This window comes from Bison bison, unplaced genomic scaffold (assembly GCF_000754665.1).
Source record: "Bison bison bison isolate TAMUID 2011002044 unplaced genomic scaffold, Bison_UMD1.0 scf7180017864345, whole genome shotgun sequence".
Lineage (NCBI taxonomy): Eukaryota > Metazoa > Chordata > Mammalia > Artiodactyla > Bovidae > Bison > Bison bison.
The window spans coordinates 4812250-4835414 of record NW_011494917.1 but is presented as its reverse complement, the minus strand read 5'-3'; the positions used below and the strand labels follow the sequence as shown (position 1 = coordinate 4835414).

At 42.5% G+C, this 23165-nt stretch overlaps 1 protein-coding gene across 1 annotated transcript in view; it reads right to left on the bottom strand.

Moving 5' to 3' along the window:
* Positions 1-11065: 11065 nt before the first annotated feature.
* LRCH1 (leucine-rich repeats and calponin homology (CH) domain containing 1) overlaps positions 11066-23165 on the bottom strand; it is a 133727-nt gene continuing 121627 nt past the window's right edge. Inside the window, exon 19 of the mRNA XM_010854641.1 lies at positions 11066-13348. Within this exon, the coding sequence (XP_010852943.1) occupies positions 13238-13348 (111 nt within the window). The 3' untranslated portion in view covers positions 11066-13237. The remainder of the gene's footprint in view (positions 13349-23165) is intronic.

Here is a 23165-nt window from a genome sequence, read left to right as displayed (position 1 = left end):
CTGCAGCCTACCAGGCTCCTCTGTCCCTGGGACTTTCCAGGCAAGAGTACTGGAGTGGGGTGCCATCGCCTTCTCCTACCAGGGATCAAATCCACATCCCCTACATTGGAAGGTGGATTCTTAACCACTGGACCACCAGGGAAGTCCCATGCACTTCTCACTTCCTTTACAGCCCTGAGAATTTAAGTTCTGATTCAAAAACACTTTAAAGATAGAATTATTATAATGATACTTTCAGAAAAAAGTTAACCTGATATGTCTCCTGCTTCCATAAGGTGACTTGAGCAGCTCATTTCATCCTTATAAGTCTGATTCCTCATCTGAAAATGTGTAGACAACAGCCCCTTCACCCTCTAACTCACAGAACCGTGGAGCATAGGAAGATAATATACCCGTATGAAGTCACTCTCATCCCACCCAGATATTAGTAACAAATGCACTAGTGTCAGACGGAGAAGGCAATGGCACCCCACTCCAGTACTCTTGCCTGGAAAATCCCATGGACCAAGGAGCCTGGTGGGCTGCAGTCCATGAGGTCGCTAGGAGTCAGACACGACTGAGCGACTACACTTTCGCTTTTCACTTTCATGCATTGGAGAAGGAAATGGCAACCCACTCCAGTGTTCTTGCCTGGAGAATCCCATGGACCAAGGAGCCTGGTGGGCTGCAGTCCATGGGGTCACTAAGAGTCAGACATGACTGAGCGACTTCACTTTCGCTTTTCACTTTCATGCATTGGAGAAGGAAATGGCAACCCACTCCAGTGTTCTTGCCTGGAGAATCCCAGGGACGGGGGAGCCTGGTGGGCTGCCGTCTATGGGGTCGCACACAGTCGGACACGACTGAAGCGACTTAGCAGCAGCAGCAGTGTCAGAGGAGTCCTGAGTGAGATGTCCTTTCCTTAGAGATCACCCATAGGAATGTCACAGAGCTTCTGCCTTTGTTTATTTTCATTTCATTCCCTATTAAAATGTATATATTTTTCTATATGTCTTATAATATACATAATGCATTGGTAAATTAATATAGGCAACTGTAAATAATAGTTCATATGCTGAGGATGCCTATGCAAATATGAGACCCTCAGAAGTCCCCAGCTGCAACCTTGTGTGAAAAAAGAATTTGTGAGGACCAACACAGAATATCTGCTGTGCCATTAATTTGTTTTTCTAAAAATAAAATACCTCCCTCCAGGAAGACATAGTTTGTATACTTCTTCACCTCCTTCAGTAGTCCTGGCCAGTCCAGGAGAAAATGTCCTTTGGGTCTTAAGAGATAATAAAAGGAATTTGATTGTGTGTTCTGTTTGGCCTGATTCCAGGACTCCAATCCAAGGGCACTGATGCCTCCTTGCCTCTTTGGCATCAGGTGTCAGTCTTCTGCCACTGGTGATACCTGATGAGTGGCAGCAGGTGCCGATGAGAAGCCAGCTCTTTCCCTTTGGGACGATAGCAGCATGTCCTCAACCAGTTAAGTCAGTGAACATTTATCGTATTGGGTTTGTTGGACAAATTCAAATATGAATAGAAAACGTGCTCTGGAGGAGGGAACTGAGTGAGAACTTTTTTTTTTTTTTTTTCAAGATCGTATTTCAGAAATCTTTCTGAAATCTAGACAGGTGTCCGTGTGTGTTTTACCCCTGCATGCGGAGTTATAATATTGAGCTCAGGCTGCTCCAGTGGTGGATTCAAGATGCATTGCCTCTTTGGTCATTGCTGCATATGCACAATTTTTATTCTCAGAAGACTAAAACCTAGTCCTTCATGTTTTCTTCTAAAATCATTTCAGTAAAAACACTGCCACCTCGTGTTTTGATTAGGAGAAGCATGATAGACCATACACTGACAAAGTTTCCCAGAGTAAACAGCAAGTAATGGCACCCCACTCCAGTTCTTGCCTGGAGAATCCCATGGACGGGGGAGCCTGGTGGGCTGCTGTCTATGGGGTCACACAGAGTCGGACACGACTGAATCGACTTAGCAGCAGCAGCAGCAGCAACTCATTTTCTTATTTATATTCAAAGAAAACCTGACGGAGTATAGAAATTTCCTGTATTGATTGTAAAATAATGTAGCCCATCTCTTGCTGCATAGTGCAGAGAGGCTGTCCCAGCTGTTGAAATTATTTTTAAATATAGATTCTAAGGTAATTCTGCTAACAGCCCAGCTTTATTCAGTTAGTCTAATCTGGCTCATTGCACAAAGTCAAGGCAGAGGGATTATGTAGGTGCTTCTCACAGGGTTGCTGTGAGATTTACAATACAAACATTTAACAGGGCCGGTCAGGTCATAACTACTCAATTTTGGGTGCATGCTAAGTTGCTTCAGTCATGTCTGACTCTTTGTGATCTGTTGACTAGAGCCTGCCAGACTCCTCTGTGCATGGGATTCTCCAGGCAAGAATACTGGGGTGGGTTGCCATGCCCTCCTCCAGGGGATCTTCCCAACCCAGGAATCGAACCCGTGTCTCTTATGTCTCTTGCACTGGCAGGCAGGTTCTTTACCACCTGGGAAGCCCCAAGTACTCAATAAACTTCAGCTATTGTATTTAATTTTCTTCGTCACTTGGATCTGTGACTACTCTGGTTATTAAGATTTCTATAAGAGAACAAATAAATTATTGTGAGTCTTATTATGTCCCTTTCCCTGCTGAAATTATTATTTGCCTAATATGAGCTTGATAAAAGATGTTTATTGGGAAGCAAACCTTCAACTACAGCAGAATGGGTTCTTTTTTCAGGAGTACCAAGGAGGAAGACATCATCTGGAAGGGGAGGGGAAAGTTCACCGAAATGAAAGGCATTGACCGTCAGTCATCAAGCCTGGGTAGCACTCTGCAAAGTCAAGAAGAGATGAGAAGACATCTTAAGCCATATGTGTAGCCTAGGAAACAAAAACATCAGAGCCCCTGGTGGTAACGGGAAACTGGCGGGGCTGCGCCAAGTGATAAATTGCCAACAGGCTGGAAAGGCACGCATGGCATTGAAACCTGTGAACAAGTAACCGTGAGGCAGTGAAGGTGTTTCTGGTAGGGAAGAGACATGCTAAGACTTGTGCTTTTTTTCATATTATGATCACAGGAGAAGGTTGTAAAGATAAGGTAGACAGGGAGACCAAATGGACCACTGACTACTCATCTCAGAAAGAGTTAATGAGCTGGCACTAAGGTGGTAGGGGTGAAGAGGCGGTGCTGGGGCAGAGAGATGTTTCTGAGGAAGAATCTACATTGTTTAGTGACCAACTGAAAGGGCCAGGGACACGTCAGTGATGACCCTACCGTGTCTAGCCGGGGAGACTGGGAAGGTGAGGAAACCATTGAATCAGGAGATACATGAGAAGACGGAGGAGTTTTGGGGAGGTATTAATAGTAGGGAGTCCAATTTCAAATACATTAAGGTTGAAGAACCTCCAAGTGGATGACTTTCACAAGGACATTCAAGTGAAGATACTCAGAGCTGCATTATTCTGGATCTCAGAAGGGAAGCAGGACCTAGAATTGTGAAGATACGTAGATTTATACATCACTGCTGCTGTTGGAACCACCAGATAAATATCTTTCACATGAATGGAAGAGTGTCAACACTCCTTAAAAAAGAAGAAGAAGAAGAAGGTGGAGACTATGAAGAAAATGGAAAATGAACACTCTGAGAGAGAAAAATAGCACCAGGACAGAACTCCTGGGTTTCAAGTAGCAAGGGCTCAACATCCCAAATGCTACAAGAGAGTCAACCAGAACAAGGACTGAAAAGAGGCCACTGGATCAAGCGACTGGGGTGGGATCCATGACATTATTATGAGCGTTTTCAATGGAGTGGTGAGGACAAGAGGGAAAATGAATGGAAAGTGAGGGCGTTGGTTCATTGGTTCAACAAATGCTTATCAAGTGCCTACTAGATGTTAGACTGTCCCGGCCTCGTCCAGCGGGAAACAAAGACTCCTGTATTCATGGAGCTTGCACGCCAGCACTGTTCACAGAATACTCTTCAAAGAACATTCTCGAAGGGTCTGGGAGGACAAGAGACTGGACAGTTTTTTTGAGCAGAAAGGGTGGAATCAAGGGAATTGTTTCCCACAGGCTGGTGAGGCTGGAGTTTGTGGCTGAATCAAGAAAGATAGAGATAAGAGATTGGAGAAGATGCAAGGAGGAGGAAGTAAGAGAGAGAGACACAGAGACAGAGACCAATCACAGAGAGCCCCCCGCAGCTGTGGAGCCGGCATTTAACCTTCAAAGCGTGAGCAGTTATTTTCACCTCCAAGACAGGAAATGATTCGACAGCTCACATCTGATGGTCTTCATTTCCCCCGTAAATGAAGAGACAAGCCGAGAGCAGAGCAAAGGAGACTTGAGACCACAATTCGAAGAACAGAAGGGAAGTAGGAAGAGAGCCAAAGGACACAGCGTCAACACTATTTTCAAGCAGAGTTGTATTCAGCTAAGCAATAAATACGTGGTGTGTCTGCTACTCACGTCTACACATTCATCCTCAGCAGACGCTCCCCGGTGTCTTCCTCAGACAGAAGATGTGTCTTCCTTCTCTGTACCCAGCCCCCAGCTCTTGTGACTAGAGCAGATACTTATGTGGTGCTCACATTCCAAGAGATCAGATGCTTTCTTTTACCTCTCAAAGGAAAGCGAACGTTGTTAGGGAGCATCTACCGGCCAAGTGCTCGATTTTATTTACTTAGGTCTAGTCGCAGTGGGGAAAAGGCAGCTTACCCCTACCTACGCTTTCTCCCCAATCCCACCCCCACCTTACCCGATTTGATCCTGCAGAAATACCGAGTCAGCTGTCCTCTCTAAATCCTCAGCACTTTATTTTTCCATTAGTGTTGCTGTACCAATCAACCTTCAAGTCCAGCATTTCAAAAGCACAGAGGAGAGTCATAAGATGGATTTTCTACAGGCAACTACCTCCTGTTCCTTCAGTCTCATCACCTCTCTGAGTCAGAAAAGGCCTCTTTGCCCTCGGTCTGAGGACGTTCGTCTTGTCTTCTCAGTGACCTTGTGCTCAATGCGATGATCCTCATCTCCAGACCTGCCTGACAGGCCAGTGTCCTCCGTCCATTAAATGTGTACCTCTTAACACAAAGACTTTTTGGTTGAACACAGCTGTCCTGGATATATATTTACACAGATTTCAAGTACCACTTGCTGGAAGGTTCTCCTTAGCTATTCAGATGATTCTCCTCAACTGCCTTTTCCGAGTGATACTAATATAACTTTACTGGCTTTCCTTTTATTTATATTTGTGGAACACATACAAATCAATGTGTGGTCATTTTATTTTCAATTCGTGTCCTTATATTTCATGGTGTCTGTAAACGTCATAGAGTTGGATTTTTAACCTGCCTTTTAGCTATCTAGTTCTTTAGTATTTACTGTAATTGCTGATATATTTGGGTTTATTTCTACTCTGTTATTTAGGGCCACTCTGCTTATTCTGCTTCTTTTGCATCTTCTTCCCAATCCACTTCCTTCCTGTGACTTTTGGAAGAGATTTTTAACTTCATAGCTTCTTCTTTACTGATTTAAAAGCAATAAACTCTTTTCTTACATTAATATATCCATTAAATATAAATGTAAATATATACATCAATATATTTACATTTAACACAATTAAAAATAAATCAACATCTCTACCCTCCACCAAAGAAGTACAAGGAATTAAGAGTATTTGAACTTCCATAATGCCTTCCTGGCTTTTACAATAACCAGCTGGTACTTTCTTTCCACTGTCCTTTATTTAGCAACCTCCTACTCCAAATCAGACACCAGTGGTCATTGTCCTACGGCCAATGCTTATTCCAATGTGCTTACATAGTTTTATATTTATTTCTCAACCATACTTTTTTAAATTTTAGACCTTTCTTCTCCCTAAAATAATTAATTCAATGAAGGTGAATTGATGGTAATTCATTTTTTGTCTCAAGTTATGAATATTTATTTTCTCTTAGCACTTTAAAGAGGTTACTCACTGCCCATTGGCTTCTGATTGTACTATCAACAAGTCTATATTGTCCATCCAATTGGATTTCTCTTCTTTTTTTGTAGGTAAGCTGTCTTCACTTTTAGGATTGTCTTTGTCTTTACTTATCCTGCTTGAAATGCACTATGCTTTCTCCATCTGAGCATTCGAATGCTTTATCAATTCTGGAAGGTTCTCAATCACCATCTTTATATATTGCCTCTCTTATATCTATTCTCTTCTGAATACTAAGAGAATTTTTTTTTTAAATGTGGTTAAAAAAAAAAAGTTCAAATAGCCTCCTGACAGTTCAGATCAAGACTTGCCACCAGATAAGTTGCAGAAGAAGCTTTCAGGCTTCAAGTTTCAGAGCTAACTTTGTCACTTCGGATGGTAAACCCAGGCATGGTTGGGTATAATCCCGAGGAATTAGGGTCTTGGTGGTGGAAACCTTCCTTCAGTAAGAAACTGCTTTTTTATCTCCCTGGTATCCTGGAGTGTGACAAATCTGAAAAACTTTAAGTAAACATGCTTCATCTCGGGGTTTCCCACACTGTATCTGTGGTAAAAATTCAAATCTTAAACCTATGGAAGCTGAGAGCTGTAATGACAAAGTCACAGGAGATGATATTTCCCCATCTACTCTCAGTCAATAATGGCTAGTTTCCTTTGCAGATGGACACATTTTTTCCCCCTATCCTTTCCATGACGAGGCAACTTTATACAGATCCTAGCTTTGTGCAGAGATTTCACATCCAACTCAGGAATTACCCTTGAATGGGTCCATGTACTTATTTCTATCACAGAAGACCTATTAATAATATCTTTTCTTGGTCATCATCAACACGGACAAAAGATCCCAGTACAGCCGTGGCTTCACCTTTGTCTTATGACTCTGAGCTCCAGCTCTATGGATTTTCTTATTTTCTTATAATAATCACAGCACTTCAATGTGTATTATTTATTTTTTAAGCATTTCTAGGCATGTGGTTGGAGGAGGTTTTTCTGGGCTGTGCATACTTCAGCTCCCTCCAGCGAGCTTGACTGGGATAATTCTGAAGTGTGAGGTGTTCTACTGTCTGTCTGTCCTCAGTCACTTCAGTCACGTCTGACTCTTTGCCACCCTGTGTACTGTACTGCCAGGCTCCTCTGTCTATAGGATTCTCCAGACAAGAGTATTAAGAGTATGTTGTCATGTCCTCCTCCAGGGGATCTTCTCAGGGATTGAACCCGAGTCACTTACATCTCCTGCATTTGCAGGCAGGTTCGATCCCTAGGTCAGGAAGATCCCCTGTAGAAGAGAATGGCAACCCACTTTAGTATTCTTGCCTGGAGAATTCCATGAACAGACCATGGGGTCACAAAGAGTCAGACACAAGTGAGCAACTTTCACTTTCTGCTTCTTTTAGGTATTGCCTGCCTAATACCAGGTGCTTCTAGGAACTAGACATGCTTCTGGGTGCTTCCAGAGGAAGCCTCTAAAATATCCTGTTATGCCTATTAGAGACCATAGTTTCTAACATGGAACAATTCTATCCTGGAAAACGCATATGCTCCACCATTAACAAGGGCCGGGGTGGGGGCAGGGGAACCAGCATATAAGGTGGTACTCTGTAAAAACGCATAGGAATATCTCAAGGAAAATATTTTGAAAGTTTAACAGTTCCCTTAAGCTGGGATTACTGGTGACCTTCCCCAACATCTTTATACTTTCCAAACTTTATATGATGAACATGTATAACTTTGATAAACAGAGAGAAGAATCCCCAAATTTTAAAAAGTCGTAGCAATATTTTATTAAATTGGGAGAGAAAAATGGCAAGGAAAATGGAGATTTGTTCCTAGACCTCATGTCAAAGTGAGGTACGTGTCCCCTCAGTGTGCTTCTCTTATAAATCTTTTTTTCCTATTCTTGTTCTGACCTTAATCTGTCTTAGCTAGCTTTTGCACTGGTCCCAACAGGCTCAGCTTACCAGGTTTTATTTTATAAATATACTTTCTTTTGTATCTCCAAATATCTTAGGTATTGTCGAGAACTTTTTTTTTTAACTCCAGAAACCTCACCTGGGTTAGCTCTGCTGGGAAGTTCTTCTGTACGGTGAAAAGGACATAGGCCTGAGATGGCTGAATTTGACTTTGCCAGGCTCTCTCACCTGCTGTGACCTTGAATGAGTTATCTGAATACTCTGAGTCTCAGCTTCTCCTAGTTAATATGCACTCAAATGATTGCATGCAAAGCCATTGCCTCTTGAAAACATTCATGGGAGGTTTGCCAACTCAAGCTTCAGAAATACAGAACTCTTTACTACTGGATCAAGAAAGCAAAGAGCAGAGCTTTTTTGGTTACTTCTCCCTGCAGGTCAGTTTTATACTCTAGGTGTTTCCCAAGTTTCGTGTCTTCTGTCTTCAGTCACCAGGAAAGAATCTGAGTCCTGGAGGAGACTTATTAGTCAATTGTGAATAACGGGGCTGCTCCTGAACCAGGTGGGCAGCGTCGGGTAAGAACCACCAAGGACTGGGCAGTACGGTGGTTAGGGCTCTGTACTCCCGTTGCAGGGGCATGTGTTTGATCCTGGTCGGGAACTAAGATCCTGCATGTCACTTGGGTGAAGCCAAAAAAAAAACGAAACACAAAACCCTCACGGTATACAAGGCAAGGTTAGCTCCTAGAAGTATGTGGTATTAGGGGACAACCCTATGGGTGTCTGGGCTTCCCTCATAGCTCAGTTGGTAAAGAATCCGCCTGCAATACAGGAGACCCCAGTTCAATACCTGGGTTGTAAAGATCCGCTGGGGAAGGGATAGCCTAACCACTCCAGTCTTCTTGGGCTTCCCTTGTGGCTCAGCTGGTAAAGAATCCACCTGTAGTCCGGGAGACCTGGGTTCAATCCCTGGGTTGGGAAGATCCCCTGGAGAAGGCTACCCACTCCAGTATTCTGGCCTGGAGAATACCATGGACTGTAGATCCCATGGGGTCGCAAAGAGTCAGACACAACTGAGCGACTTTCATTTCACCATGGGTGTCTACTGCAAGTCCTTTCCTTGTTGCATTTTGGTAAGAGATTTTAAGATAATATATGTAAAATTCATTGATTCTTCTAACTGACATCTCTCCAATGCCTACTGCATGATAAGCACTGTACTGGGCAATGGAGAACCAGCAAAGAACCAAATAGACAAGCAGCCGTGTTTTAATAGAGCTTATAGTTCAGAACCTTTACCAACAAAGGTCTCTCTAGTCAAAGCTATGGTTTTTCCAGTGGTCATGTATGGATGTGAGAGTTGGACTATAAAGAAAGCTGAGCGCTGAAGAATTAATGCTTTCAAACTGTGGTGTTGGAGAAGACTCTTGATAGTCTGTTGGACTGCAAGGAAATCCAATCAGTCCATCCTAAAGAAGATCCGTCCTGAATATTCATTGAAAGGACTGATGCTGAAGCTGAACCTCCAATACTTTGGCCACCTGATGTGAAGAACCGACTCACTGGAAAAGCCCCTGATGCTGGGAAAGATTGAAGGCAGGAGGAGAAGGGGACGACAGAGGATGAGACGTTTGGATGGCATCACAGACTCAATGGACATCAGTTTGAGCAAGCTCTGGGAGTTGGTGATGGACAGGGAGGCCTGGCGTGCTGACCATGGGGTCGCAAAGAGTTGGACACGACTGAGCGACTGAACTGAAAGTTCAGAAAAAATTCTGGACTCACAGGAACCACTCCATAAATTCTGGCCATTTAGGTGGCCCATTAGCATGAGTGTGGGAAGTAGAGAGAGCTCTTTAGAGGGGAATCCTGCCTTACCCACAGCCAACGGGACCTGATCTCTGCTAGCTGACCTCCAGTGGAAGACAGAAGATTAGATAACCAGTCCCACTGGTGTCATTGCTGCCTAATACTCACCCCAGGAGAAACCAGGAAGTGCTCAGATACAGCAGGTGACTAGAACTCAGTCTCTGGGACAGTCCCCAGCTGCGGTCAGTGCCGTGTGGCTGAACTGCATGGGTGACCCTAATGCAAACATGCCCTGCCAGGCTCCCCCCAGTGCTCCCACTTCCATCCTTCCCCTTGCCCTTCACACATTCCCAGTCATTCCAATCAACTTACAATGCAAAGCATCTGCAAGGCACTGGACTCCTGTAATGTGCAGGAGACCAAGATGGCTACGCTTTGGGTACAGTCGCAGCACTTGCAGTCAAGAGCCTCACAGGCCGGGCATAGCTCTTCCTGACTCGGTAGATACGGTCCCAGCCGTTCCTGCTCAGGCTGGGGTCTCAGCTCTTGTGTGTGGGTTGGAGCAAGAAAGCAGAAATGATCTGTCCCTGTTTTCCCCTGAATCCCTCAAAACAGCTGCTCTTCTCCCAGAGGGAGGCTGGACGTGTGGGGAAAATGGTAACACCAACCTGGACTCATGGGAGGTGAAATCAGAAGTCACTGAGCTCCCTGAGGGTCGGACTCCTCAGTAGACAGTTGGGAGGGAGGACCAGACCCCAGGATTTCACAGCAAGCACCACAGAACCTTCAGATTTCCTCACGGACACTTCTGGGGCCACTACCCAAGGGACGAGTGGAGAGGTCTGATGTACACGTGGACTCCAACTGCCCTCCCTCACCAACCCCTCCAATCATAGCAACTCTGCTTTTGAGTGCTCATGTTCTGTGTGTTCCGGGGATCTTAGTTTGAATAAAAACTGTCCTATCCTATATACGCATATTATTTTTATATTTCACAATACACAACATAAAAACATATACACTAGATGATTGACACAATCTGTTTCATCAGTGACACTCTACGTATGATTTCTTTTCTGCATCTGATGGGGAAGTCAATCAGAAGATAGTCTGTACAGATTCAAAGTTTTAATGGCTGTTAAGTCATAAAAGGAAGGATATTTGCACTGTGCATATTCTGTCCACTTAGGGCACTGTCGGCCGGTCATGCACATCTTATTGCACGTGTAAGCAATGGACAAAGATCTTGAAGACATCTCAGCCACACAAAGGATTCCATTTTGAAGAAAAAAAAAAAAAAGCGCATTTTATAAAATATTGAAGCCATCCATATTATACAGCCAACTGCAAGAAAATACTGAAAATTAGTATCAAAAGAAATATTTTAATTCTGAAAAAAAATCTTTCAAAACAAGGATTACAGAGTTTCATATTGCCATATATACATGTAAAAAAAAATATTTCAGGACCCTGCATTCTCAATGCCCATCAAGGTGCAGCCATCTGAATTCCTATTTCTATCATCAACCTTTGACTGTGGCTAACATTGAATACGCTCTTTGTTCAAAGTGTTTTCTTTTTTTTTACATTGTTATGCTATTTGACAAAACAGGTATTTGTGCAGTACAGGAAAACATTAAAATATATTTTCAATTAGGTTAAAGTGCACAGTACATTTGACAGGAAGTAACTGCTAGCTGCCAATCCAAACGACTGTTTTCAGCGTCCCCTCCCCCCTTGCCCAGACGGGAGGGCAGCCCTGGCATTGGCTGATGTAAGTCTGTGTTCAACGCACACTGTCCTCCTGGTCTCTTTGTGTTCACATCTGTCTTACAGCTTGTGGCTGCCGCTGCTCTAAAAACTCAACAATGGCTTTTCACAGAGGCAAAGATGCAGTCAGCATTCACAAGACTTGGAAAGACGAATTCCTGGGAAATCTGTACCTGCAGGGTGAGTGCACATGCTTGTAACTGCCTAAAATAGGCTATGTGTCTGTGAAGTCTTACGTGACTCCCTCAGACCAACACGGATCCCTCTCCTTTGCTGGGTTTTCTCAAGTCATTGTTTTGTTTGAACTTGCTCCCTCCTGGGCCCTTCAGGCTCACAAATACTACTTACTTCACCTTCTCCTGTGCCCACCTTGGCGTTGCATCCATCTGCCCCACCAATTCACTGACTCACGTCTGAGGTTTCACACCAGGCACTGTGAGTCTTACAGTGTTTTATGGGCTACTCTGAAAGCCACCAGCTAAGCTGCAATAAAATAAGCACGTCTACATCTCAGAATTGTTGCCTCTTTTAAAACGGGCAGCTGTGGAAAGTGCTGGTTTCCTGACCTAGGTCCTGTATCTCAAGTTCTTTCTGAATCACTTTTCAATGAAGCTGACCTTAAAACACTTTGGTTACAGAATCATCTTTTCCTCCTCTCCCCTCTCCTACACCACTTCCTTATTACCTACCTTCGGTGCTAGACTTCTACCCAGGTTACAGTGCAAAATCACACGACAAGACACACGAGGCCAACACTCGTCACTTCTTTGTGTTAAAACGTGAATGTTTTGTGCATAGCAAAATAAGTATGAACCCAAAAAAAGAATTGTTCACATTTTTATATTCAAGTTTAATATGTCTTTTTTCCATCACGGCTATTTACAAATAACTTTGGGGTGCTCTCTCGATTTCAGTCAGTTCATTATATCAAGGGACAACAGGGCTGCTGGAATGTAGGAAGCTGGATGGAATGCAGAAATATAAATAAGACCAATGTTCCATAAACCAAAGTGTAAATAATGGCTCCCCAGAAAAGTTTTTGTCACAGAAGCACCTGTTTTTTTTTGCTTAAATTTTTTTTTGAGTCATATACATCAGAAAACATGACTATGGAGACCTAGAACTACCTGCACACCAAAGAGGATAGAAAATAACTCAATATTTATAATATTAAAATAAAGTGTTTAACCACAAAAAAGCAGTAATAAAATAGTTTCCTAGTTTACAATTTGCATCCAAAGGATGAATAACAACTCACTAATAAATAATATTTATATAAATATTTTGTATGTCGAAAATAGTTTTTTGTTTTTTTTAAAGGCAATGGTCTCAAGAAACTTCTTGAAAAATTTGGTGGCGAAAAACCTGATTGAGTTTCATTCCCTCCACCCCCCTCCCCCACGAAATATACAATGTGTTTGGTTTTAATAAAAACAAATGCATCTTGCCGCAAAACGGTTGTGCTCGGTGTTTTGGTAATGGCAGTGGGTGAGCATGGAAGGGAGGAAGGAGGCTGCAGAAGGCGTTGATGTGCTGCTCCGCTCTTCACAACCAGCTCCCTCATGGGCTTTAGGTAATTACTTGTCTCACCTTAATGTCGGAGTCAGTTACGAAAGGTAGGAAATCTTCTCTCATGTCCTTCCGTCAATTCAACTCGAGTTGGGGAACTGACGAGCAGGGAGTGGGAGGGTGGAGGGGACAGGTGCTGAGAGCACAGTCCAGGGTCTCTGACTGGAAGAGCGTCTGAGCCGACCAGAGAGAGGAGTCGGTCTCATGTGAACAGAGCCTTCGCTACAGTCACATCTAGCAATGCTTGAACAGTAATGCCCACTTTGACCAGGCCTTTCTCTTCAAGAATGTGATGGGGTAGACACAGTTTTTCCTAAAAGGAAGAAGAACAAAGCATTGATTTTTAGATGACTGGAATCTAAGGATAAAACCTCGAGACACCACTGATAGGAGTTAAGTCGAGCTCTGTTGTCTGCCTATTTGATCACCTCAGACTGTGCTTTCTTCCTAGCTTTCAACCATTACAAAGACCTGTTCTGTGTTGGCAAAGAAAACAATGATTTTTTCCACAAGTGAGGGTTGCTCTAGAAAGACTTCCAGTCATCCTGAAATGTGCAAAAGATCTAAACATTAAAAAAAACCCTTGACACTAAATAACTGAGCTACATACAGTTGGAAACCACCCACCAGGAATATATTAGCTTATATTCTTACAAAGCAAAGTTGCAGACAGCCTCTCACACATTTTAAGAGAACTTGAATACTCATTTATACAGACCACACAAGGTTCTACTGACCATAAACCTTTACGAATCTTTTTTTAAACTGGCCATTAGTCTTGAGTTAGTTCATTTTATTTCCCATGATCTCTGGAATGGAGGCATCTTTTCTCAGTTTGCAAACAGCCTTATAAATAAGTAATTTTAACCGCAGCCTTTAATAGCCTCCTTTTCAAGACTCTTTTATAAAACCGTCAAAGACACAAATGTCCTGCTACTTTCTCGCGCTGTATTTTTGCTCTTGGGAAATGTCCAGCACATACTATTCAAGAAAGATAATCAAGGCGACTCACTCCCTGTGTGTGGCACCCTGCATGCTCAACTGACGGTTTACAAAAGAGCGAAGACAAAGTAATTTTACACTTCTGTTGTCTGACCCTGGGCTAATACCATACAAGGGAATCTCCTTCCAGAGACTGTCTGCTTGAGAGGGAAATGACTCCACAGCAAACTCTCCCTCTCGTGTACCCGAAGATGGTGTGCTCTCCACAGTCCAGTAACCACTTTTTCCCCCAAACTGGAGTATCATTGCATTACAGTGTCGTGTTGGTTTCTGCTGTACAACAGAGAGAATCTGCTGTATGTCTGTGTATATAGCCCCTCCTCCCACCCTCTAGGTCACCACAGAGCACCAAGCTGAGCTCCTCATGCTATACGGCAGACTCTCACTCGCTATTTTACACATGGTAGTGTTTATACGTCAACCCTAATCTCCCAATTCATCCCACTCTTCCCTTCCACGCAGTGTTCTCATGTCCCTTCTCTGTGTCTATGTCTTTATTCCTGCCCTGCAATTAATAGGTTCATCTGTACCACTTTTCTGTATTTCACATATATGCATTAATATATGCATATTATTGTTTTTTTCCTTTCTCAGTGGCCACCGTTTTTAAGAAGAGTTGAGATGAAAGCTGCATTAAGCTCCAGGTGGTGGACGCAGTGTTTAACTTGAAGCCAACTGGGGTCACTGGTCAGAACTGCTTCCTTTCACGTGACTCTTGCTGGAGGAACCAGATCTTCCTGTTGCCTCAGTGCAGGAATCTCCATAAGTTATCCCAAGTACAGGCATTCTGCTCTTAAAAAGATCTTTAAAAGACACATGCAAGAACCTGTTCCACAACCTCGAAATGTCTGTAGATTCTAATCTCGCAGTCTTAGCATCCCCTATCCCTCCCACTTCCCCAACTTATAGACTTCAGAGTGTTTCAAACTCTGACTCCGGGCCTTAAGTAATGGCCATTTGTCAATATAAAACAGCTGATTCTTTTAAACACAGTTTGAACAGTTATTTCAAGTGGCTGCTGCTGCTGCTAAGGCACTTCAGTCGTGTCCAACTCTGTGTGACCCCATAGACAGCAGCCCACCAGGCTCCCCCAGCCCTGGGATTCTCCAGGCAAGAACACTGGAGTGGGGTGTCATTTCCTTCTCCAGTGCATGAAAGTGAAAAGTGAAAGGGAAGTAGCTCAGTCGCAACCCCATGGACTGCAGCCCACTAGGCTCCGTCCATGGGATTTTCCAGGCAAGAGTACTGGAGTAGGGTGCCATCGCCTTCTCCGTTTCAAGTGGCTGGTGTGTATCAAACAGGATTATCTTGTCATCAATGGTGTGTTCGGTGGAGAGGCAAGCTTATGCTGCTCGCCAACTTAGTAGCCAAATGTCAACTTGAGAAAGAATAGGAGGTTCCGTCCAAGTTATGAACTGGGCCCCAGGCCACAGGGGCTTCCTCCTTGTGCTACAGCCTGAGGTCAGTGTGTACCCAACACCTGTTTGCCATGGCTTGTGAATCTCATTTCATTGCTAAGACTAATACCACAGGGACAGGAATGTATTTTCCTCATTCTTATGGTTTCCACAGAATCCAAGTAGGAAATTATAAATGCCTACTAACTATGGTTAAGCTCCTGGTCCAAGGAATTCCTTGGGGAAAAAAAAGAAATCTTCACTTTATACCAGATGCCAAGAACAATTTGAGATGAATTGAAGTTAAAAAGAAAATCCCCAAACACCCCTTCCAATCAAATATAGGTATGTATTTAATATTTTCTCTGAAAAACAGATGGGGATGAATATGTGATATCAAAATTACAAAAGATAAAAACAATTGATCACCTGAAAGTGTAAAGCTCCTGTGTATCAAAAAACAAACACTCAATTTAAAGATAAACCACCACTCAGTTTAAAGATAAACAACTAAAAAAATCAGCTGTATCAAATTACAAAGGGATTATATTGACACATAAGCTCAACAAATCATTGCAAAAAAAACACTAAGAAATCAATAGAGCTCTGAGGAAGGAACATGAATAGAAGTTTAAAAACGAGGGATTTGCCCAAGGCATTTTGAACAAGATATTTTGCATCTTGACCTCAGCGTTCACCTATGTGTAGCAGCAAACATTCTTGAATTCTACAACTAATAGGTGGACAAAGCCTAACCTCTGTGTGCAACATGGCTTTGACAGGGCTGTCCTGAGTCCTGCTTGAGCTGTATGTCTCCATCAGTGACTGCCCAGTCCCACCGATTAGTGATGGCTCCAGTGGTCTGCAGAGTTGAGTTTCCAAAATAGAAGTCATGCTTGGGCAGGGCTGGGGCTCCAGGGAAACAGGATGGCAAGATATGAGGCCTTGGCTGCCTGCTGACAGGACACTGGAGTTGTCACATACCAAGTGAGCTCAAAGTCCTCCCACAGAGTTCCAGATTCTCCCTTCCACCCTTGCAGCTGGTGACAAGGAGCAAACAGCATATATAAAAGGTACCCCTTGCATCCTTTCTGGCTTTCTCTTTGCATTTAGACTTCCTAAGAATCCCCGAGGTGTCCTCAGATTACATTATGGGGTTGGAGGTACCTAGGAAGACAAGCATCAGATCATAGAAACCTTATAAAAACAATCAGAAGTTGTAGTTATTCTAGTACAGGACCAGGAGGACATCTCTGATGGGAATTACAACCTGAGGTGCTGGTTGACAGGACGAGTCTGCCAGAAACACAGAGGCGCTTCAGGGGTGGCCAGAGGCCATTTCTGTAACTCGAGTCCTGTCATTGCATATCCCACAAGGAGGGAATCCCTATAGAAGTTGTGATGGGAAGGAACTGCTGTGAATTTACAGCTGGATGGGAAATGATTTTACCTCACCTGTGTAATAAACTTAGAGAGGTGAACATTTACACTGGGTTTAAATGCACAAAAAAATCTCCTTGTTAGAGGAGATGAGTGATTTCCATTGAGAATGTAGTAGTAGACTGCTCTCCTTTGCTGTTTCTTTTTAAAGCACAGAGCAGAATCATAAAACTCTGAAGAACTCGTCCTATCCTTTGCACTGTTTCTCCAATCGTGAAACAATTATTCACTCTTATCCCTTCACCCATCCCTCTTCTGAGCCACAACAAGTAGGGCTGAAAAAGGCAGGCGAGCCATAAAGATTCAACTCCAACTCTGCAAGCCTTCTGGGGTACCTCCTATAGGTCTGGTCCCAATGCTATAGATTTACGTTGCTTTTTTCCTTTCTTCTTTTTGACAACTCTGAGAGGTATTGGGTTTTTCTGTAACATCATATGGGAAAACCTGAATGAACTTTTTGGCCAATCCAATAAACAGAGTATTCTGTTTTAGAGAGGAGAAAACGGAGATGTAGAGAGCTTAACTTCGCTACAGTCACACAGTAGGTAAAGTAGGATTTGAACTTGTGTCTCATCTTACAGCAGCAGCCCCTTCCACGACATCATGTTGCTTCCTGCGAGGTCCTTGACTGAGAAATGAGTACGTTCCTTCTGTGTCCGGAAGACAGGAAAACGGCCCCTGGCCCCTTGGAGTTCTCTCTAGGTAAGTCCCACCAAATTCAGCATCAGGTGGGCATGAGAGAACCCTCAACACAGGAAAGGCGTTAGCTCTGCTGGTTAGCTCACTCAGTTTCCTTTGTAGTGAGGGACAGACGTCTTGTTCTTGCAGAAAATGCCTCGTGGGAGCAGGCGGATCACTGTCCCTGCCTGACTCTCCCCTTTCTCTAGTTTCTTATGCTCCCCAAGAAGCACGCTGCCTCCTGCCAGGCTACCCACTAGACAAAATGAAGTCACCCAGGCAGCACATTTCATGTGGTTCAGTCTGTTGTCTAAAATGCAAAGTCCTGGTCCTAAACTGATTGAACCTTGAAACTGTCTGCATGGGAAAGAGAACTTCAGTTCCTGCTCTGCCACATGAGAACTCAGGGGCTGCTTCCTCCGATGCGAAATACAAATCATGTCAACCTCTTCTAGACCAGGAGAATTTGTCAAATCTTCATTTGGTTCTCTGTTTTCCAGCCCAGCTACTGTCTAGAATATTTGTTTTCTATACATATCTACCCCTTCTCTCACCCTTCTAAACCATACCCCCTTCACCTGGCTATTCCTACACATCGTTAAGGCTTCAGTGTAAACATCATGGTTCTAGAAAGGCTTCAAAGACCACACACTCTCATGAGGGTCAGTCCTGATTGTCCATGTGTTTCACATAGAGAATCTTGTAGCTGACCTATCACAGAAACTTATCCATTGAATTCCTCTTTAATTGTCCACTAAGTCAGCTATATAAGATCCAAAAACCTGTAAGCCAGTCCAGCCCGTGGTCTGTTTTTGTAAATAAAGTTTTATTGAGACACATTTATGAGTCATCCGTGGCAGCTTTCATACTATAGCAGCTGAGCCGGGGAGTCCTAAAGGTAGGTTTTAGCCCACAGAGCCTAAAATATTTACTGGCATTTTATAGAAAAAGTTTGCCAACTCCTAGTCTAGAATGTAAGTTTTTTTTAAGACAAAATCACATGTCATGGTCACCCTTTTTATTGCCAAGGTGGGGTGCTGCACAAACAATCTTCATTCAATATTTGAAGAATGAATGAATGAACACAATCATAAACAAAATCCAGGGGAAAAGCCACAGAACTGGATCCTGATAGTCTTAAGGAAAAAAGCAAACATTCTATATACCTGATTATTTATTGAGAACTAATTTCAAAATCTGAAGCCGAATTTTAAAAGCCTAACCTCCTGGGACTTCCCTGGTAGTCAGTCCAGTGGTTAATATTTCACTTTTCAGTACAGGGAGTGTGAGTTTGATCCCTGGTAGTCAGTCCAGTGGTTAATATCTCACTTTTCAGTACAGGGAGTGTTGAGTTTGATCCCTGGTGGGGGACCTAAGATCCCACATGCCACGTGGCCCAAAAACCCAAACATAAAACAGAAATAGTATTGCACAAATTCAATACATGTTTTAAAAAACTTAAATCTCCTGAAATAAAATCCCATTAAAATACTTTTCACCTAATCCAGAACCATTTTCAAAATAATAAAATTTTAATTTACTGTCCATTACATTTACCCTGTAGGTAAAACATCCTTTTTCCTTATGATAGAGACCAGCATGGAATTTAGAGACATAACTCTAGCCACCGTACACTAAATTTAATTTCTTACTCACAAATAATTGGCCTTTATTTGTGAGTGCCTTTACTTATCTACTCCGTGATGAAAATCCCACTCAGTGGTCTTGTTTTTGAGTTCTGTGGGGCCTTTTCATCAGCACCATTTTTAAGTGTTTCTCCCCAAGGGCAGTGAGCTACCTAGGAACCACAAATCCATAAGTAGAATGAACTAATAGAACTCAGTGTCACAGATTTCGGAAATCCCGACACTGAGTGGCAAGTTGCCACCGACTGAAGAACTGGAGAAAGAGAAGTTTCTATTTCAAATAGATCTTTCTATTTCAAAAAGAATGTGTAAATAAATACTTGATCATTTTTATCAGGTATTAGAAGGAAATAACTAAAAAAAAATGTCTTTCTTGTGAAAGGAAGATTTAGTATGCATATATAAATCACAACTAAATCCCCAACCACCTCTCAGATATCAAGTGGGTTGACCAAGTATCCCTAGTTACATGGCAGTGGCAGGCACCATGCTAGCATGTGAGCTGGTGCGTGGATACCTGGGGGAGGAACCACGGGGAGGTTTAATTATATTCTGAATAGAAATGAACAGTAATGGGCAAGAGAGTTCATTCTAAGTTTTGCCTAAAGGGCTAAATTAATTGTGTTCTGCTTGTTACCAGGCTATTTGATGAAAAAAAATACCATCCAACAGATCCCCAGAGGAGCAGCACATTAGGGTACAGATGCATTAATGACACAAGAAATAAAAGTGGATCCAAAAAACTACTCCGGAAGCCAGAACTGAAATAGGAAGGCAGCCAAAGAATGATGTCAGGTCAGCGTTGAAAGTTAAATCTGTTCTCAAGGCATTGTGCTAGTTAGTTTTTATTGACAGCATTGTCTTTCAGATGGCCACCCAGTAAGTCATCTCTCTTCTTCCTCTGTGCCCCCATCCTAATTAAGAAGAAAAAAACCAAATAGCTATGACCATGGAAGGGAAGTCTCAATGCACTGCAGAGCTGGACATAAGTGCTGAGTGTAATTCTGGGGGTGCACAAATTAATGTATTGATGGGCTGATAAAAACTTGGATTTATCACCCAAAATGTATTTATTAACAACTTATGGCTCATGGTGCTCGTTAGACATTGTACAAAGGGATTTTATTGTGTTACAAGTTAATGAGTACAAGACAGCACCCAAGGCAATTCAGTACATCTGCAGGTTACTTATTACACAACTGATGTGAATTAGACAACTCCACACACCCTGTATTTCACCAATCAACACAAAATCAGGAGGGAAAGGCTCAGTTAACTCAAGATATTACCATGTAAAGACTGTCTCCTGTTAGAAAATCTGATCTGATTTACCAACAAAGCATCTTTATAAAATACATTCTTCTAACTATGTAAGTTTTCCACATTCTCAAGTTCCCCTAGATTCATGGAAATGTTCAGAAAAATAAAATTATCTTCTTAGTAGCCATCTATAAATACTGCTTCCATCTGAGTAAATCAGAAATTTATCTTGAGGAAGTGAACTCCATTCTCCCCCTCCACCCAACCTAAGAAAAGATATTTGGCAGCCGGATGTAAATCGAACTGGGGAGTCTGTCTTCACCTTGGAGTAGGGCCTTCTCGTATTATAAAATGACATCCCAAACCATGAATATCTTGGTCTAGATAGGATCACAATGTCCTTTTCTTTAATTATAAACTGATAACATTCTTCTGAAAGCAGATATAATAATTAACATATAATCCTTTAAGTTTATTAAATATAGAAGTAGCTTGCTAATGTCACTGGAAATCAAAGGTTAAATGGAAATTTCAAGTCACTGGAGAAACTACATTCTTCTAAAATAAAAGCAATCTCATTGGCTCCTACCATAGTAACCCAAGCCCCAGGACCAAGAATGTTCCATGACTCATGGCTTTATTTGGAAATAAATACTGTCAAATCCATCACATTCTAGACTTGAAGTTACGATGTGATGTAACGAAAAAAAAAAAGCAAAATGACCCATTATATTATTTAAAAATAGAAATCCCTTCTGGAAAATCCTTTCTAAGAGCCTCAGAGTAGACCAAACAAGGAAATAAGAAGTAAAAATATACAGAAAGAGTGGTGTGCAGTGGATCCTCCAGGGGGCGCTCTGACAGTGTGAGCCCCCTTCTCCCCATTGACCCTTCAGCACAGCTCTCATGCAGCAGGGCAGAGGGTCACCCGCCCTGATGCCCTTCACAGCTCCCGCTGCAGGAAGCAGGGAGGAAGCCAAATGGACAGCCAGCAAAGCAGTCATTTTCCAGATGGTAATTTTCAACTTGGTCAACAGTGGTTATTATTAAAGACCAAATTGGACCCCAAATGCTTGCTTTCTGTCTTCTTGGCAAGGTGGCCCCTCTACAGTTCAACTGCCCAATCCTGAATTAGGATTCAACTTCAATACTGACCCAATAGAAAGATTTTCATACGCTAAATCCCCTTTGCTCCTGTTCTGGAAACTTCTGCTCTACCCAGGGCAGCAAAGCTCACTGGGAGACAGAAGAGGCCCTGCATAGCTGGCACTGCTGCTGGCACTACGTGGACGAGGAAACGAGGTGTGCGTACACCCAGTCCTCACTGTTCCTCAGCAAGTGAAATTATTTAATGGGAACCGCAATCTATAAAGTTTGTGCTTCTGGAAAATCTGATGTATAAACGTTCAGCTTCAAAACTTGAGAGATTACTGAAGAGATGACAGGGATGGAAGTTTGCAAGGCAAAGGCTCAGAGGGAGGAAGGACCCTGTCACAGAGCAGGGGCCAGACCAGAGCGTAAGGATGCACATGCAGGCGTTACGGAGGCAGAGCATTCCAGCGGTAAGTGATATAGATCAGCACTATAAAGAGAATATGGACAAGACAGAAGCTTATAAGGTCCCTGGAGCGGAGGGCAGAAGTTGGTTGTGGGGGTTTCTCCCCAAGTGCCAGCAGAGTGTCAACAGTCTTTCGAATGTGACGAAAATCCAACTGTAGGATGTCATGCGGAGAGCAGAGGTCAGCCTATTCCAGGGCAGCCATCAGGACAGAAAGAGACAGTGCATACAATTAAAAATACACAGAACAATGGCTGGAAAGAAGAACACATTTTTACTTACTAGCAAATGGCAAGAGTAACCCCTTATTTCAAGCAGGTAAAAACCGTTTCACCAAAGTTTTTTTGTTTTTTTTTTTTAATTAATTACAAAATAAAAGCAGCATTCCCAAGGACTTCTATGCAAATAGGACAAAGAAATTCTTTACCCCCAATCTCGCTAGTGAGGAAGAGAATGTTCTGTAATTTATATGTCCTTCTGGTATTCAAAGAGTTTTAATATTCAAGTGTTCTCATGTGTCAACAATGGTATTAAAATAAGAGCTTTTCACCTGGGACACATTTAGGTCTTCGCCTTACTAAAGGGAAAAATATAAACTTTAAAATTTAAGCCATTATCCTGGTCTATGAAGACTGAATATAAAGTATTTCTCTCTGAAAGGTAATGAATGCACCTAATTTGTTTTTCTTTTAGAATTTTGATAAACTCTGGGCCTTGCTAGGTCTAATTATATCCCTACATGTGCCCCAAAAGTACATTAAATTTCACATTTTTGCTACTGACATAAACCAAAAGTCTAGCAGAGCTTCTTAGATCTGCAGTTAAATAATAGTACATTCCTGCATAGCATTATTATGTAGATTTCTTCACCTCTCAACAGGTATGGTTTGGGCATGGACCTTCAGGTTTTGTCTACGTGAGAGTCACCATGCAAGGAGGCAGAACTCTTCCTTTCTCAACTAAACGCAAAAATTAGGTGCTGAGTCTTGGTTGACCTCTGGATGCCTAATGCTCTCAAGAAAAAAATGGTTTTCTGATACCCTGAATTCCTGACCACAGTTTCAACTTAAAAATTATAATTGATATGTCAGTATAAAACCAAAGTTCTGGTTTTGTTTCCAAATTGAAAAAGAAAATATTTGAAAATAT